The sequence below is a fragment of the Tricharina praecox genome (genome assembly GCF_024521635.1).
Source record: "Tricharina praecox strain CBS 144465 chromosome Unknown BZA05scaffold_18, whole genome shotgun sequence".
NCBI lineage: Eukaryota > Fungi > Ascomycota > Pezizomycetes > Pezizales > Pyronemataceae > Tricharina > Tricharina praecox.
The window spans coordinates 80,656-97,691 of NW_026250420.1; the positions used below are offsets into that span (position 1 = coordinate 80,656).

At 56.3% G+C, this 17,036-nt stretch overlaps 5 protein-coding genes across 5 annotated transcripts; 3 read left to right on the top strand and 2 right to left on the bottom strand.

Annotated features, from left to right (window-relative positions):
• Positions 1 to 1,676: 1,676 nt before the first annotated feature.
• On the top strand, positions 1,677 to 2,648 carry BZA05DRAFT_339849 (ribosomal protein L10e/L16; the record flags this gene model as incomplete). The annotated part of the gene is made up of 4 exons (XM_051480949.1): positions 1,677 to 1,716; positions 1,885 to 2,113; positions 2,177 to 2,380; positions 2,435 to 2,648. The coding sequence occupies 4 exons, from the start codon at positions 1,677 to 1,679 to the stop codon at positions 2,646 to 2,648; spliced, it is 687 nt and encodes a 228-aa protein (XP_051337884.1).
• A 476-nt stretch (positions 2,649 to 3,124) lies between these two features.
• BZA05DRAFT_475140 (adaptin N terminal region-domain-containing protein) lies at positions 3,125 to 6,246 on the bottom strand (the record flags this gene model as incomplete). The annotated part of the gene is made up of 6 exons (XM_051488166.1): positions 6,036 to 6,246; positions 5,853 to 5,976; positions 5,557 to 5,745; positions 5,005 to 5,500; positions 3,271 to 4,944; positions 3,125 to 3,211 (listed from the first exon to the last, which is right to left on the bottom strand). Exons 1-6 carry the CDS (start codon positions 6,043 to 6,045, stop codon positions 3,125 to 3,127), a joined length of 2,580 nt encoding a protein of 859 aa, XP_051337885.1. The 5' UTR covers positions 6,046 to 6,246.
• Positions 6,247 to 6,320: 74 nt separating this feature from the next.
• BZA05DRAFT_402759 (uncharacterized protein) lies at positions 6,321 to 7,390 on the top strand. The gene is made up of 2 exons (XM_051484143.1): positions 6,321 to 6,678; positions 6,731 to 7,390. Exons 1-2 carry the CDS (start codon positions 6,556 to 6,558, stop codon positions 7,364 to 7,366), a joined length of 759 nt encoding a protein of 252 aa, XP_051337886.1. The 5' UTR covers positions 6,321 to 6,555; the 3' UTR covers positions 7,367 to 7,390.
• A 774-nt stretch (positions 7,391 to 8,164) lies between these two features.
• On the bottom strand, positions 8,165 to 10,846 carry BZA05DRAFT_455175 (uncharacterized protein). The gene has a single exon (XM_051487536.1). It carries the CDS (start codon positions 10,482 to 10,484, stop codon positions 8,463 to 8,465), a length of 2,022 nt encoding a protein of 673 aa, XP_051337887.1. The 5' UTR covers positions 10,485 to 10,846; the 3' UTR covers positions 8,165 to 8,462.
• A 160-nt stretch (positions 10,847 to 11,006) lies between these two features.
• BZA05DRAFT_402766 (uncharacterized protein) lies at positions 11,007 to 11,999 on the top strand. Its single transcript, XM_051484144.1, has 2 exons — positions 11,007 to 11,861; positions 11,924 to 11,999. Exons 1-2 carry the CDS (start codon positions 11,251 to 11,253, stop codon positions 11,931 to 11,933), a joined length of 621 nt encoding a protein of 206 aa, XP_051337888.1. The 5' UTR covers positions 11,007 to 11,250; the 3' UTR covers positions 11,934 to 11,999.
• Positions 12,000 to 17,036: the final 5,037 nt, after the last annotated feature.

Sequence of the window (17,036 nt, forward strand, 5' to 3'; positions counted from 1 at the left end):
GGTGAACTCGGAGATGGGCGCGCCGCTCGAATTCCCGGGGCAGGGCGGGGCGGAACTCGGCAAGGAAGTAGGGTAGGGGAGATCCGCTCCGGCTATGCGCTCGAGAGTTGACGCCTTGTCTAGTGCCGCCTATGAAGACCTGCCCGCATGCCCGCAGGCGGGCGCCAACGCCGCAGCAACAGCAACAGCACACATGATCCGCGTAACCGCTCGACTACGCACTCCACCTACATGCGCTGGCCGCTGGACGAGGAGGGTACGCATTTACAACACTCTATGTAGTAGATACGACCGTTGCAACTTGCAACTGCAGTTGGGCGGTTCCAGAATCCAGATTCGCCCATCGCTCGTCACTCAACGCTTGACATGTGCAGGTGAAACCCGCACGGCGATCGGTCGGGAGAGTATTTGCGCTCCGGGTATGCATCCGAGATATGGTGATGACGGGCTGAATTTGCTACCGTACTGTCCTGTCCTGTCCTTTCGGTTCGGAAGCAGTGCGAACCTTGGGGACGGCGGCTTTGATAGTTGCAGTACCGATGTAGGTGATGGGGAGGAGGAGGACCATTTGTTACCATATGCATACCGTATGTACCTCGAAGGACCTGGGGAGACACTCACTTTTTTTCCATCCATCCAGCCTTTGGCCGGAGCGCTAATAAGAGTTAAAGTAATCAAATTGCGGAGATGCGAGATTAGAGTAAATCCCTGGGTTGAAATGGGCTTGATAGGATAATTGTCTGTTCACGATGGGGGGGTTCTGCCCGATAGGTACATACCGGTATGTTCGTTGCGGGAACTTGATTGAGCTACCTATATTCGTCTCCCGTGATGTGTTCTCCCTATCGGTACCAGTGCCACCAGTGACCACCACCAATGCCGTACCGTACATAGGGCTGGACTTTGGAGAGATCTTCCCGGAGATTCACGCCACAGCCGCGGCCGCCGTGGCTTCCACCACCTGGCACCGAGATCATGTTCGAACGTTCCTCTCAACGTGGCGCACTCTTGTCCGCTCCAAGAAGATCTCCAGAGGAAGACTCGACTGCACAACCTGCACATCCGGCCGGCGATAAGCCATTAAGCCCGCTCTGTCTTCTCGGCGTTCGTTCACATTCCTTCCGTCTCCGTCTCGAATGCCCTGTATAGGCATGCGCACTTTGCGGGAGTTGAAGTTTCCGTCCGCCGTTACAGGACGAGGATTCGTGCTTGAGCTTACAAAGCGCGGAACTCACGCGCCACCATGTCTTGCCACCACATAGCACAGCACAGCGGCGCCGCGCAAAATATACCAACACGTAGAATCCTTTCGGCGCCGTGAGTCGACGAGATCTCATCGGATGTCTGATTCTCCAGCGTCGGCTTCGGTGTATTACACATCATCGATCGACTCACGCTGAGTGACCGACTATGGTGGTGGGTGTGGTGTGTGTGTGTGGTATGAGTGGCAGCACCGCAGGTCTTAGCCCTAAAATCCCTGACTGTGGTTCGCGCACACACGGCACACCGACCCGTTCTGAGAAATGCGCTGACAAATCCTACGTTGCTTCGAAATCAAGCTTGCCCCCCCGTTTACTATTATACGACTCTCCGCGACGGACGACGACGGACGACCTAACGACAACGACAACACACACCACCATCTCCCCCACGACACCAACACAACTACAGCAAAAATGGCCCGCCGTCCCGCTCGTTGCTACCGCTACTGCAAGAGTACGTTGATTTCTCCACGGTTTTCGGTTTCGCGATGAATAAAAGAGGAGGAGGGGAGGGGATGGAGCGGGGTTGGGGGCAGTGCGATGAGGCTCTCAGAGAGGAGAGCAGCGCACAGGAGAGGAAGCGATGGGAAATCGAGCGCATGAAGGCTGATGGTGAAATTAGACAAGCCTTACCCCAAGTCTCGTTTCAACCGTGGTGTGCCCGACCCCAAGGTCAAGATCTTCGACCTTGGACGCAAGCGTGCCGGTGTCGACGACTTCCCCCTGTGCATCCACCTAGTGTCGAACGAGTACGAGCAGCTGTCGTCCGAGGCTCTCGAGGCCGCCCGTATCTCTGCCAACAAGTACCTCGTCAAGCTCGCCGGAAAGGATGGTTTCCACTTGAGGATTCGGTATGCTTCATTCAACCTATAACCCTCTCGCGAAGACGAGTGCAAAGAACTGACGGATCGCAGTGCCCACCCCTTCCACGTCATCCGCATCAACAAGATGTTGTCGTGCGCTGGTGCCGATAGATTGCAGACTGGTATGCGTGGTGCCTGGGGTAAGCCTAACGGCTCCGTGGCCCGTGTCAACATCGGCCAGGTCCTCCTGTCCGTTCGCACACGTGACTCGAACCGCGCCACCGCTCTCGAGGCTCTGCGGAGATGCCAGTACAAGTACGCTTCCCGCCCTGCACCACCCCCGATCAACCACTGACACAGAATCAACAGGTTCCCTGGTCGCCAGAAGATCATCATCTCCAAGAACTGGGGTTTCACCCCCCTGCGCCGCGAGGAGTACGTCGAGAAGCGCGCCAACGGCGAGGTCAAGCCCGACGGTGCCTACGTCAAGTTCCTGAGGCCCCACGGAAACCTTGCCGAGAACGTCCGTGCCTACCCCCAGGCTTTCGCCAATGCTGCCGCCGCTGCCACCGCCTCCGCATAAATTGTTGAGATTTAGTGGTGTTGTAGTGGTTGTCGTTGCTGTTGTCGTTGCGTTTTGTCTTCGGAATGGAACTGGATGCAAAATACATAGCAAGTGGTATTTGTGATCCATATTTCGTGCTGTGCTTGCCGTGATTCGCCGTGATTGGAGTACCTGTATACATACTCGTAGAAAGATTACGTATCCCGCGCCATGGTGATCATTAGGCACAAATCCCTTATGAGCTGTATGACGTAGATATTGCGAGCGAGCCACGCCAATGCCAGCCGAATTATTTTATCTCCTCCATCATCACCCACGACCACTCCACTGCAAGCCATGCCCATGCCATGCCGAAGCAATCAAATCAAGCGAAAGCACAAAGCAAAGCAAAGCAAAGATACCAAACAGAACAGAGCAACGACAACCCAACATTCGCGCAAGTCCCATCAATCCCTCCATCCATTCATCCACCGTTCCATTTCAATTCAGATTCATCACCTCTTCTCCGACCAATCGAACTGATCCTTCACCTCGCCCTGCGCGCCTTTATACGAGATCTTGAAGCGGATCCTCAACGGAGCCTATCACAATATATCAGCAACCTTCCAAATTCCAACCCCTTCTTCCAGAGAAAACTTACGCCATTACTCCCGCTCAACCTCATCTGCAGCTGCGCGTCGCCGGCGGGGTTGATAGTGGTCGTACTGATTTCCTTGAGCTCGAGTTTCTGGCCGCGGGGCGCCGCCGCCTGCAGCTGCAGCTCCGACAGCGACTCCGTAAAGCTGGTATTTGCGAGGCGTGCGCGGATGTATACCGCGCCGTCGGCGGGCCGCTGTAGTTGCAAAGAGATCTCGAGGCTGGCTTTGGTGTATACCGTTATTGCCGCTGGTGGCGCTGCGGCGGCGGGGGTGGGTGCAGAGGAGGGGGCGCTGCCCATCACGTCCAGGAGGCCGCCCATGCTGCCCATCCCGCCCATCCCGCCCATGGCCGGTGGAGAGGTAGTAGGGGGTGCAGGGCTAGAGGTCGCCCCCGGGAAGAGCCCGAGGATGTCGGACATGCTGGATTGCTGCTGGCCCTGGGGTGGAGGGGAGACGGGGGCGGAGGAGCCGCCCAGGATGTCGGCGAGGAGGTCGAGGTTTCCGCCGCCGCCGCCGGTGCCACTGCCGGTAGTGTTCATGACTCCGCCGCCAAACCCGGGCCCATCGTCGTTGAGCAGCTCGAGAAGTTCCATTTCTTGGTTCTTTTTCTGCACCGGTTTTGCCTTTACCATCTTCTCGCCCAAGACTCGGTTTTCGTCGCGGATCTCGGGCATGGGCATCGCTTCGAACACGCCGAGGCGCACTTCGTCCGGTTGCTTGAACATGTTAACGTACTCGGTGGTCCGCTGCTGGATCTCGACGTCGAGGGACCGCGCGTGTAATGACAGGATCCGCTTGATGTCGGCCGTGTTGTTGTGCTGGCCTTCCTGGGCGGGGAGTCGTGTCGAGAGTTTCATCAGCGCGTTAGTAGCATACTCATTCATGATCTGGGAGTTGTAAGAGTGCTCGAGCACGCATTCCAGCAACGTGATTATGTCGTGTCCGGATACCCCCGATTCTAATAGCTTGTGCCCGTATTCCCCGAGAACCCAGGAACTGGCGAGCGTCAATCCCTCCGTGAACGCGGGCGAGGAGGATCCCTCGTCGACCACTACGTTGCCGTTTCCGTTTCGCGGAGACTTGCCGTCCTTGGCCTGTGCCATCGCCGCATAGAGCTCGCGCACGCAGTAGTCCTGCTCGCTCGGGGATGTCGCGATCAAACGGATGAAACTGGACATGATCTGCTCCTTGACGTAGTTCCCAGCCAGCTTCAAGACTCGCAAGATGGTATCGATGTGCCATCTCTTATCAGGCGCAAACCTATCGGCCGCTACGGAAACCTTCGACGCCAGGGCCGACTTGAATTCATTGTCGATTTTCCCTCGGCTCAGCAGATTGAGAAGCTTGTCAACCAGACCGACGTCCTTCTCGTTGTTGATCAGGGTGAACGCGAGTTCGATGGCACGTCGCCGGATCGAGATGTCGGGGTCCTCGAGACAGGCGAAGATTGTCCTTTCGTGTCGCCGCACAGCCTTTGGATCCATAGACACCACTTTGTGGAGCGTGTTCAACGCCACATAGCGGATATTATTGTCCTTGTTGGTCAGGAATTTACCCAGGATGTTGATACCGAGAGTGGTGCGACCGCTGTCGGACTCGATGTCGAAAATGGTAAGCACGGCCTCGTAGAGAATGGAGTTTCCGACGTTTTTCGACGAGTCCGTATTCGTAGCAACCTGCAGAACACTTGCTGTAAATTACACACCCCAGTACCGGGCGCGTGGGTGGAGTCGTACCTGCGTCAAAATGTCGTTTATCTGCTCGCTAACTTCGGGATTATTCTTTCCCAGTATTCTAAGCAGATGCAGAATCTTGACCTGTAGGAACGGATCCGTAATTCCCGTCACATCGTGTTCGGGTGCATATCCGGAGCTCGTCAGTTTCTTCAGATGCTGGACCAGTACCGGCACGTACGGCACGTATTGGGGGATCAGATCCGGATCGTGTTGGCAAAGGTCGGTAACCAGTGTCAATCCGCAGAGCAGCACACCGTGGTTCTTGCGGTCCTGTAGCAGCGGCTTGGTCTTGTTGACGAAGTGCTCCTGGAGGTCGGGCACCTTACGGATGATGCGCATCGTGCAGAGAGCAGCCTTCTTCTGGATGTACGGATTTGCGGTGGAGAGAAGTCCCTCAACTTCCTGGAATAGATCGCGGGCCATCTCTTGAGATGCGATGTTGCCGAGCGTGCACAGCGCCAGTCCGACGACGTACTGATTCTGGTGTTCTAGATCACTGATTTCCGTCTCAGCCCCCACCAACCAACCGAGTAGCGGGGAAGTCCAACTCACTTTTTGAGAGAATTGGTGACCAACGTCAGAACCTCCTGGTTCTCGTCCAGCAGTAACATGGTGCCTAGATATCCCAACCGCTTATCCGCGAATCTCGGCGAGGCAAGTAGCTTTAGGCATTCGATCTGTCCGAAGTGCGTCCGTTCGCCGAGCGTAAAAAGGTATAGGAGTTTGGCGACATTGTTCCTCCTGCGTGGGTTCGAACGTTTCACTGCAATTTAGCTTCCTGTTCTGCTGCTGCTTACGGGGGGGGGTCCGTTTTCCCATCGCGGGGCAACGAGCTGGAGCTGACCGACCTTACGTTCTGATCGCCGGACTCCTCCCGGAACGAAGCTCTGATGGCCGCACTCTCCTTCTGTACGACACTCCGCTCATCCTGCAGGGTTTTTGCCTTCCGCACTTCCTTGATGAATGTCTTAACTGTGTTCACATGAGCAGCCGTCCACCAGAGCTCAGAGGTAGGTAGGAGGAGGACTGACGGGAGCTCATTATGGCCGTGGATAGGCAATAGCGACGCCGCGTGCCGCCAGGGGGGTTCGAAGGGAGGTAAGGCCGTTGGATCGGGGGACTTTCGAGATCGAGAGGATATTGCTGTGTTGCGGGAGTCCGGGGATGTGCGTGGTGGAAAGAGGTTGCTCAGCTTACACCTTGTGCGCGCCAGCGTTACACACGTGGCGGAAGCTACCCGCCGTTTTGTTACCCGGAAGGCATGGATTGGAACTGGCCTCGACAAGCGTCCGCTGCATTTGCAGTCGCAGCCGTTCCCCGGTTCCACCACCGGAGAGAGAGGCCTACCGCTGCTTTTAGAGCTTCGAGAGAGGGAGAAAATCGATTCATTGCCTCTGTCGTAGCTTCGAAAGGCATCTCACAGCACGAGAGTAGTTTGTCCGAGTGCTCAACCATGTCGCTCATGTGATTTCGTTTCGAGCATAGCGGATTCGCAACTACCCTAGAGCACCTCACCCCACCAGCTCAACTCTCCCGGCGGAGGAGACAGCAATGGCAGCAACAACGCACACCGGCGTCGGCCCGCTCACGCCCTTCGAAGTCTCGTTCCTTGCCGAAAATGACATGATCACCATTGTCCCACGGCAGCGGCTGGAAAGCCTCGACCTGATCTCCGTAGCTTCCCCGGAGCCTTCCTCTCCTCCTCTCGCTGACATCCCATTCCTAGGGCCACATCCCCGCCTTCCGCCCTCCACAGCGCGCAACGATCCCACTCTGGCTCGCCCTCGTGCTCAAGAAGCAAAAGCGCTGCAACATCGTGCCGCCCACGTGGCTAACCGCGCACAACCTCGACGCGCTGCTGACATGGGAGACGGAGCACCCGCAGGCGTTCAGCTCGTCATTGCCGTACCGATGGCTCGAGACGAGCGAGATCCTATTGTCGGCGGCCGCGGACGACATCCCGGACGGCGAGGGGGATCTCCGCGTGCTGCTGCGTGGCCTCAGAGAGGTCCGCCAGACCAAGGCTCGCATGGGTCTCAAGCAGCTCGAGAGCACCTACCTGCAGATGAACGGCCTGGGGCTGCTGGAGATCACGGAGCTAAGGGGGTTCGCGGGAATGGTCACGGATGGCCTCAGGAGGCTGGGCGCTACGAGGGAGGAGGGGAGGCGCGCCGAGGAGGAGGAGGATGATGGGGACGAGGAGGATGAGAGTCAGACTACGAGCAGGTATGGGGCTAGTACAGTGGGGAGGAGTATGGCGAATACTAGTACCGTGGGCAGGAGTAGCTTGGCCGTCAGAGGGAGTACAAACACTGGGAGGAGCAGTGTGGACACGTTTGACAATGATGAGGATGATTTTTAATGAACTTACTGCACCGGTGCTGACCACACATGATGAGCCGATGCATATATGCAAACCCATATTCGTAGCAGTAGATTTCGGATAGTAATGTGCGTAGAGACTCTGCAAAGTAGAGTCCAGCCAATGATCGAGCCGTAATACCACCCATCACTCGGTTTTCATCTGACCTGGAAAATCCAATTGGCAAGCCGAATGACTGGCAAGAGAGAGAAGTACGCCGCCATAGTTTAGAAAGACTGAATGCGAATTACCAGAACCGTTTTCCGTTTGTTCGTTGCGCAGGTGACGAGAGCTGGGACCAGATGGAGGAGAGAACGCGGGAGCAACCGAATGTACCATCCCACTCTCACCCGCTTGCAGCCCGCTGTTCGTTGGCACCCTTCTATTCCATTCCAAGCAAACACCCCCCTCCCTCCCCATATTCACCCTTACTCTTCCCATTCATTGCCTTATAAATTCTATCCTTCCCCATTCCGCCTAGGTACCTCCCCTCACTCCTTCCCCCCCTCCACACAGACGCAACCAACCAACCACCATGTCAATATCCACCAGCTATGACACAGATGAAGCCATCGCCTCCTTCGACGACGGCGATTTCCACACGTACTCATTGTGCGAGAACATAATTGCCGATGCGGACGTGGAGAGCGCTTGCAACGAGTTCAACGTAGAGTTTTGGACGCCGTACTCCTATCTTGACTATTTTCCTTTTCTCTGGGGTGGGCAATGATGATGGGAGGCAATGATGATGGGAGGTCACGAGTGATGGGCCGTGTTGTGTTGTAAGAGTAAAAATATCTGTCTTAATAAGCTAAACTAAACGGAACTGAACTGAACTGATAACTCCTAACCCAGTGACCACAACACCGTACCATACTCTACTGTCTGTCCTCCTTAGCAGCGACCAGCGCCGGGTCATAATGTCATAATGAAAGCAAGCAAGCAACCCAAACGCCTCGACACCGAACACACGCTCATAAAGGTTCAATCCCGCGCAGTCCCTGTGCGTTAAACTCTAGTGCCTTACCTGCTCCACGGAGTATAAATCATCAGCGGGTGTTGGATCACGAGATGCCAGAACCATACCTACTCCCCCCTACTCCCTCTCCCTCTCCCACTCCTCCTGCAGCAGCGCGCCCGGATGCACCGTATTCACCGGAAAATGCGGGGGAACCGGAGTCACCAGATCACCCACGTCGAGGTTTAGTCTCTGCACTCCCTCGCGTGCCGATTTCTTCCCTCCAGCAGGATACTTCCCCAGTCCAGCAATCTCGCGGACCGCACTGGCGTACGTCAGGCTGCTATCCGTGCTCTCGGCGAAGTCCTCGACAGGATGCAATCCGATCACGCCGCTGTCGCGCTTCCGCCGCTTCTTCTCGGCGAGGATGACTTCGGCCGGCTTGACGATCTCGAGCTCGGCGGGGTCCTGGCCGCGCCGCAGGGTGCGGGCGGAAAAGTTGGCGTCGGTGATCACCGTGCTGGCCGAGGTGGACGTGCGGCGGATCCACTTGAATGCCGCGCCGAGGCGGGAGGAGGGGCGGGAGGGGAGATCGGGTTCTACGAGCGGTTGGGCGTCCGAGGGAGGTTTGCGGTAAACCATGCTTTTGGCGTGGAGAGAGGCGCGGCGGAGTCGCTGGTGTATCGCGGCTTTGGCGTTGGTTTCACAGTGCCGGTCTTGCTCCATGAACGGGGCGATGGCGCGGCAGTCTTCCTCCGTGAACTGTCCGATGAGCGATGGGCCTGATGTTGTTGGCGTCGCCGGTGTTGCTTTGGGGTCCAGCCGTGAGCAGTATTCGCCGACAGGGGCGAGCGGCGGCTGCGATTGCACCATGTCTGCTAGGCTGAAGTAGTTCATCTCTTTTGCGCGTGGCATTACTTTGCCGCCGAGACGCATGGGGTTGTAGACGGGGTACTCGCGAGGTGTCTTGACGCCAGTTGCTTCCGACGGCAGAAATTCGAGCTCCCAGAGGCTGTTGCGCGGTGGAGCGGACTGCGAGCGGGCCGGCGGTGTCGGGAATTCGAACGACGATGTGTTGGAGAGGGACCTGCGAGTGGGGGTAACTGCCGTGACAAAGCGGTTGAGTTCGACGCTCAGCTGACGGACACGAGACTTATGGCGACCACTACTAGCGGTGAGAGCAGAATCGACAGCGGATAAGAATGGGGCAGCAGCAGGGATAGGGTCGGTCGTGTTTGGCGGAGAGTGTCTCGTCCCGGTTCCATCATATATATCGATGTTTGACTTCGAGGAGGTTTCTGTAGCTTCTGGTAGGAGCACCATCGCCGTGCTCGACCGTTTCTTGAGCCTGTGAGGAATCTTCATCGGATGTTTCCCCTTGACCGATCCTGCCCCATCCGAATTATATCCGATACTCCGAACATCAGTTTTCCTTCTGACCTTCTTCTTGATCCACTGCAGTGAGATGACCGATCTCTTCGGTTGCGCCAAATCCTCACTGAACCTGCTCCCATTCGATCGTGTCCGTAGCGGTGGCGACGGCACAAACACCTTCGACGACATCTCCGGCGACGGATGCGAGCTGGGCCCATCATTCTTCGCAACCCCGCAGTGACTCCTCCACGCACCACTGGCTTCCGCCATCCCGGGCTGATCCAGCAATGCCCAAGCAGAGCCCCCTTTCCTACCCCCGCCGAAAGAGATACTAGGCGGATCAACCCTTCCGTCCTGATCGTGGAACTGTAGCGACCCCATCGACCGTAGCGACCCAGCAAACGATCCAATCCGACTCCCGCGCTCATCCCTCACCGGGTCCATTCCCACATCTCCATGCGCATCCTCAACCTTCGAGTCGACGCTGCTCATGTCGTCGGGAGTGCCGGCTTGCGAGGTCGGCGTGCCGAAGATGTAGGTGCGGCAGCGGCGGTGGGCTTCGCCGGGGGAGGTGGAGCGGGAGCTGTCGGGAGAGGCGGGTTGCGACGGGGCTTTATTCGAGAGTGGCGAGGTTGCACCATCGTGGTGGAGCGTGAAACTCGGGATGTTGTAGAGCGCGTAGAAGGGCTTCGGACGGTGGGGCGAGGACGCTCGTGTGGATGGCCAGTAGCAGGTTGTTGATCGCTCGGAGAAGGAGGACATCGACGAGGGAAAGCAACTGGACATTTGGCGATAGTTAACTGTGGAAGTGCTTCTAGAAATAAAGAAAGCAATACAGAATTAGAGGAATAAAGACGGTGATGGCCAGCATCAGTCGAGGGCGGCAGGCGGTAGCGGGTGGTAGCAGTGGTATGTCGTAGTGAAAATAGACTCTGGAGTGGGGCTAAGTGGTGGGATGGTGCCAAAGAAGATTTCGTCATGCAGCCAGCAACCAGCCAGTGGGCGACCGGCTTCCCTCTCTTCGAGAAGCCTGCAGAGACCGAACAACTCACAGTCCCGATGTGCTTTTAGACGAGAACATGAAACACGGAAGATGGAATCCTCCATCTACATATGTGCGGAAAATCATCCGCCCACATACAGAAAATCCTCGATGATTGCACATCCGTGGTTTAGGGTTGCATTCTGAGGATCGTGGCTACGCGAGCAATTTGTCCGCGGCCCTACGTCGTGCCCTCGCCATCTAGCCCTACCCTGACACCTAAGGCCCTGCAACAATCCGTTCTTGGTCGTAAGTAGTATTCGCCTCCCAATCACAGCTAGGATTCAATCCCAGTCAAATACCTTCATCTTCTCATTAACCACCGTAACACCACATCGAACATCAACACCTTAGGCAGCACCGCGTCACCACCCCACAGACAGAAGTACCTCAACCATCACGACAGTCTGAGAGCGTAACAGATACCATATTTCCCTAGTCGTGGGTTTCCGTGCTGACTTCACAAGGAAACTGAAAATCTCTCGTCGTGGTCGTGCGGAAAGGCCTGCGATGTACTTTCGTCGCCTTGATCCAATTCTGCGCCAGTTCTCCCCAATCGCCCCGCGACCCCGCCTCACACCGCACTGCGGTGGAGCCCCAAATGCGGGCGTAGACGGAGAGGACCCAGCTGTTGCACGGGAGGCTAGAACTAGAACTGTCGAGGCCGGCAATGACGCGTCGACGAACGTGTCGCAGTCAAAGCGCAAGCGTAAAGCGAAGCGTCGCCTCACGGTGGGGAAGGATGTGAACAAGAGCAAGCGGCTGAAGATGCAGCAGCAGCATCTCGAGGAGGAGTACATTCAACAGATCCTCGCAGGCAGCGATCATGATGTCTATGAGGACGACGAGGAGATCTTCGACTCGATCCACGTTGCCAACGGCAAACTGATGAAGCTGTCACCTCAGGCACAGGATCCGGCTGCAGATGGACCTATAGAGCTAGCACCTCTGTCAGCCGGCCTTGCTCCTATTGGAGCGGGGACTGTGCCTGTCAATAAGTCCGGCAGTCAGCCGACAACACCCGTTGCTGACGCGAAATCAGCTGCTACCAAGTTAGCGAAGAGCGAGGGGCAGAAAAAGACACAGGGAAATAAGCAACCCAACCAATTACGTCAGTCCCTCTTAACGCAGTCAATCAAAGGAACTCCGTCACGAAATAAAGTAGCTGTAACAGAGGACTCACCGCTGAGTGACCTGTCGGAGGCCAAGACGAGGCAGCGAGAGTGGACTTCGAGCTCGAAAAAGTTATCGAAGAGGGGCCAACCGGGTCCGGGTGCTGCAAAGAAGAGGGACCAACCCCAAACTCTTGTGCAGACCCGATTGGGAGGGACGGGTCTTGGCAATAGCCTCAAAGCCACCCGCTCACCTCTACCCCCACAACAGCAACCCTCCAACGACAACGCGACAAATCAGAAGAACGTCTCGACCTCGACCACAAAATCTACCACCGCTGTCGCACGCAAACCCAATACTCTCGCATCTATTAGTTTAGTGAGGGAAATTCCTGGAACCCCCGAAGACGCAGTCACACCTCCAAACAGCTCAGACGAAGAGAGTTTCGGTGTTGCTTCAACACGGAAGGAGAATTCCTCGAAGGAGAAACCGCAGCTAGGGATTCGGACCCCGCCTACGAGGAGTGTTGCTGTGACACCTAAATCAGCTGGAACCGTTTCCACCGAAGCTGAGATGCCTCGCAAGACTCGGAGCTCTGCGAAGAAGAAGGCTGCCAAGGCTGCTCCTCCGCCGGCAGTGGCAGCGAAACCACCGTCACAACCGAAACTCAATGGCCCGCCGCCGACCCCTGCCACCGATGATTCACCAGTAGCGGTTCTACGGTTCGACATTCGGAAATTCCCCAGTGACCCCAAGACGATCTCGATACACGGTAGCGATATCTACAGCCCGGAGATCAGATTCGTCTCCTACGATTTGCTCCTAACCCTCGTACGGAAGGAATGGCCAGTGGATTGCGGGAAGCAGCTGCTCCTCATGAATTGGACCTTCCGGTTGATGAATCAGGAGGCCTTCAATCACTGCATCGTTCAGCTATGCAAGCACGGGAGGAAGATGCACGAGATCGTGTTGTGCGATTTGGAGGATGGGAAGCTCCCCGAAGGGGTTTTGAAGATACAGGCGGGACTGAAAAAGATCGACAAACTCTTCTGGCAGGGGAAGCCTAACGCAGGGACGGTCCCATGGAGCTTCAAGGATCTCCCGAAGGACAGGCGCCACAGCGAGGTCCGGAAGGCAGTTTCCGGCGAGGCGCCTGCGGAAAAGAGGCGGCAGACCATTGCTGGAGGGCCTACCGGGAGTGTCAACATATGGAGTAGTCCTTTCTCACCTGTCGTTGCCAACGCCACGTCGCATCCGAGACCAACTGAAACCTCCGAGAGCGACCACCCTGCAAAGCGGAGGGTCATTGAGTCGGAGTCAACCCCTATCACACCACCAGGAGCATCGCCTAAGAATCGGTGGTCCAGTGCTGGTGCCGCAGGAAGGGTGGCCGGCCGGTTTACTAATCCGACGGCATCGCCTTTGCCATCTCCCAGTCGTTGGACGAAGGGAGAGGATAATCGGAGGGCACCAGAGGTCGAAGACCGAAAAGATCCTGTCACTCCAGATGTTGAAGTTGGCCCCAAACCGGTCGTCGATGTTGCTTCCCCAAAGGAACCAGAAAACGTCACGGTGGAGAAGGAAGGCGTCCCGCTGAAGAAGGAAGTCATCGCCGTGGAGAAGGAGGCCATCACCGTGGAGAGGGAGGGCAGTCCCGAGGAAATACTCAAGGAGCCAGAAGGCATCGCCGTGGAGAAAGAGAATATCGCTGTGCAGAAAGAAGGGATCACCGTTGAGAAGGAAGGTGGTTCTAAGGAGATACCAAAGGAGACGATTCGGCTTCTGGACACTAAAGCCCCTGACACCCCTTCGGCTGAATCATCATCGGCTCCGGTGTCAAAGCGATGGCAACATCGAGGACCGCCGAGGAAGGTCCCACTGGAGGGTTACGACATCAGTCCAGTGTCCGGTTTCTCCATTGTTCGAGCTCAGCCACAGGGTAAGTGTCTTTCGTGTGTGATATTGATTCCAATCACTAATTCTATCAGCATCGGGCCCAATAGTATTGCAGCCTGAGCTTATGACGGGTGTGATCGCTGGTCAAAATGCATTCAGAGCTATCCGTACTCCTACACAGCCTGCTGAGAAGGACCGCTTAACCCCTCTGAGGTCGATTGGAGCGGCCCCGCCACAAACCCCATCGCCATGTGCTCCCTCGGAACCGATGTGCGGCAAGTTCCAGTCGCCCGCACCCTCACAGGCAGTGGCGGAATCCTCTCTCCCAGTTGTTAGCGCAATACCCACGAGCTCGACGAGCATTTTAGGTGCTCCGCCAACTCCTAAACCATCACCACCCGAGCCGGCTGCGGCGACAAGCACGACGGAAGCCAACGGGATATCCGTCCCTGAACCCATGGATCTAGATGAACAGCCTGGAGCTCTCGAGTCTGTCTCTATCTCTAAAACACCATTCCAGGCTCCTGCAGAGAGGAAGTCAATTCCTGGTCCGGGTGAAGAGATCGACGAAAATTCCCTTTCTAAAGAAGTGCCTGGATTTTCCGAAACTCCGGTTACTAGTGGGTTCGTTGCTGTGAATGCTGGTGCCGCATCCAGGAGTACACAACCTCAGCGTCCCGAGCAGAATGGAACGGTCGAAAATGACAAGGCGCGAGCGGGTGAAGACCCAACGATCGGGAATGACATGGTAGGATTGGCTAACGACCCAACGATCAATGCTCAAGCCGATTTTCTCCTCCAGGTCTTTTTATCTACCGCCAATGAGGCGCCTCCTGCCGAACCCAATGCCCCAGTTTATCCGATGGTGCAGAAGCCTGCGGCGAAGCAGCCAGCAAAAAAACGGGCACGGCAGAGCGCAACTAAATCGAAGAGATCATCCACGAGCAATTCAACCCCGGCGCCTGAATCGGACAGCCCGATGCCGGTATCCCAAATGGCTTCGCCGGCTGTAGGACAGGCTACTACCTCGGAACCGCCTCCGAGGATGATTCCAGATTCAGCGTTGCCGCCATCTTCACAGCGTGTTGCTTCATCGGCTGTATCATCGCCAATGCCGTTGCCAATGCCATTACCATATGCCAACCCAGCTGGAGGAGCATCGCCTATGCCAGCTGCGAAGCCAGCTGAAGGACCATCACCAATGCCGTCCACGAACCCAGCTGAAGTACAGCCGCAACGTGTTGCTTCTTCGGCTGTATCATCGCCAATGCCGTTGCCAATGCCATTACCATATGCCAACCCAGCTGGAGGAGCATCGCCTATGCCAGCTGCGAAGCCAGCTGAAGGACCATCACCAATGCCGTCCACGAACCCAGCTGAAGTACAGCCACAACGTGTTGCTTCTTCGGCTGTACCATCGCCAATGCCGATGCCATTGCCGTATGTGAACCCAACTGAAGGACCATCACCGACGCTACCTACAACCCCAGCTGAAGGACAGCCGCAACGTTTTGCTTCCTCGATTGTGGCATCATCGCCAATGCCATCAGCGAACCCGCCTAAAGCACAGCAGCAACAAACAGCGGTCACGGCACCTGTTCTGAGGCAACGTAAATCAACTACGGCGACTCCACAGCCCCCTGCAACGGACATACTACAACAACCGCTCAAACGGACATTTGACCAGGCGATTTCAACGTCAACATCGCGCGCTACGACGGTATCGGCTTCGCCTGTATCTATCCAACCTGTACTAAAGTCTGGGACCGCACGAAAGACACGAAAGACTGTCCCGCGTGCACCAGTAATCCCTGCGGCGAAAATACCTCGCCCGCAGCCCTACCGGCGTCCGGTTCCCATAGCCAACTTGTCCGACCAAGTCGTTGCTACGACCGCTCCTGTCCCAAACAACCCCGTGTTCGGACAAGATGCTGTTCCTGGTTCGAAGTCCCTGAAGGGGGCAAGCGCCAGCACGCCCGACTCGCGCAAGAAGGGTGACGATCAGCAGCGTCGGCCTGCTGCTCGCCTTGATTCGCTCAACCAGCGTCCAGGTATGCCCTGGCTCAACCAGCCCAACGCAGCGGCCGGTAGTGGGATTGGTGCCAGTAACAACGGGGGCAGGGGATCAGTCTCCAATGGTTCCAATTACGGAATCCGGCCCCTCTTTACCGAAGGGCCCAGCCCAAGGCAGGTTCCCTTGCCTCCGGCGTACGTTACGCAGCCAAGGGCAGAGGAGCCTAGGCCCCAGCACGTCCTCAATCCCCTCGCAGGACCACTCGGTTCTCCGAGAATACCACCGCCGCCCAAGTCGAATGACTTTCGTCACGTTGTGGCTAGGAACGGCTCGTCTACTGTTGGGGCTAAGAACGGCTCGTCTACGGCTAAGGCTAGGAACGGCACGTCGAGTGGTGGGGCTTGGAAGCTGCCCACACGTAAGTCGATTCTCTTTGACCCCACTACTCAAACATCACTAACCAGATCAGTGGAACGTACTGGCTCGCCGACTCTCCCGCTTTCGCTGCCGTCGCTCTCTCTCTTCTTCGGCGCCGGCTCAGGCGCACCTCGTCCATTCGGCGTAGCCGCCGGTGGCCCTTATGGCCCTCCACCTCCTATCCGCAACCTCACAGGCATCGCCCCCATCAAGCCCCGCGACATGGTCTTCACCATCCACCGCTGGGACGCGCCCGAGACACGCCTGTGTCTCGAGGGGATCCAGATCATGAAGGCCAGCGACAACAACCGTCTCTGCTGGGAGAAGCTCCTGACCTACTGCGCTTTAAACCTGCGGTTCGATGATAACCGCGAGGCGCTCATCATCAACTGGTGCACGCGCGTCGAGGACCAGGAAACCCTGGACAAGGGCCATGATCTGGGCAGGTACTATGGCGGCGCCAAGGGGAACGAAGTTGTCGTCGTTTCCGTCGATGATGATACCAGACGCCTGGTGCACAAGGAAGTGGCGGAGAAGCTGAAGAGGGGCAAGAGGCTCATTAGAGAGCAGGAGGAGGGCGAGGCGGTTTGAGCTTTCTCGTATTTACTTACTTTTACTTCCTTTTAGCTGTTTGCATTTTTACGGGCGTTACCAACTGTTTTTTTCTTGTTCTTTTTTTTTCTTTTTTTTTCCAATTCCATTTCTTACTTACATTTCTTACTTTCTTGCTTGCATTTCTTACTCTTTTACTTTCTTACCTTCTTACTTGCAGAACTGCATCTCTTACGGTTGTGTTTTCAGCTTTTTTTTCTTTTTTTTTCTTTTTTTTTTCTTCATTTTTCCCCTTATAGCGAAG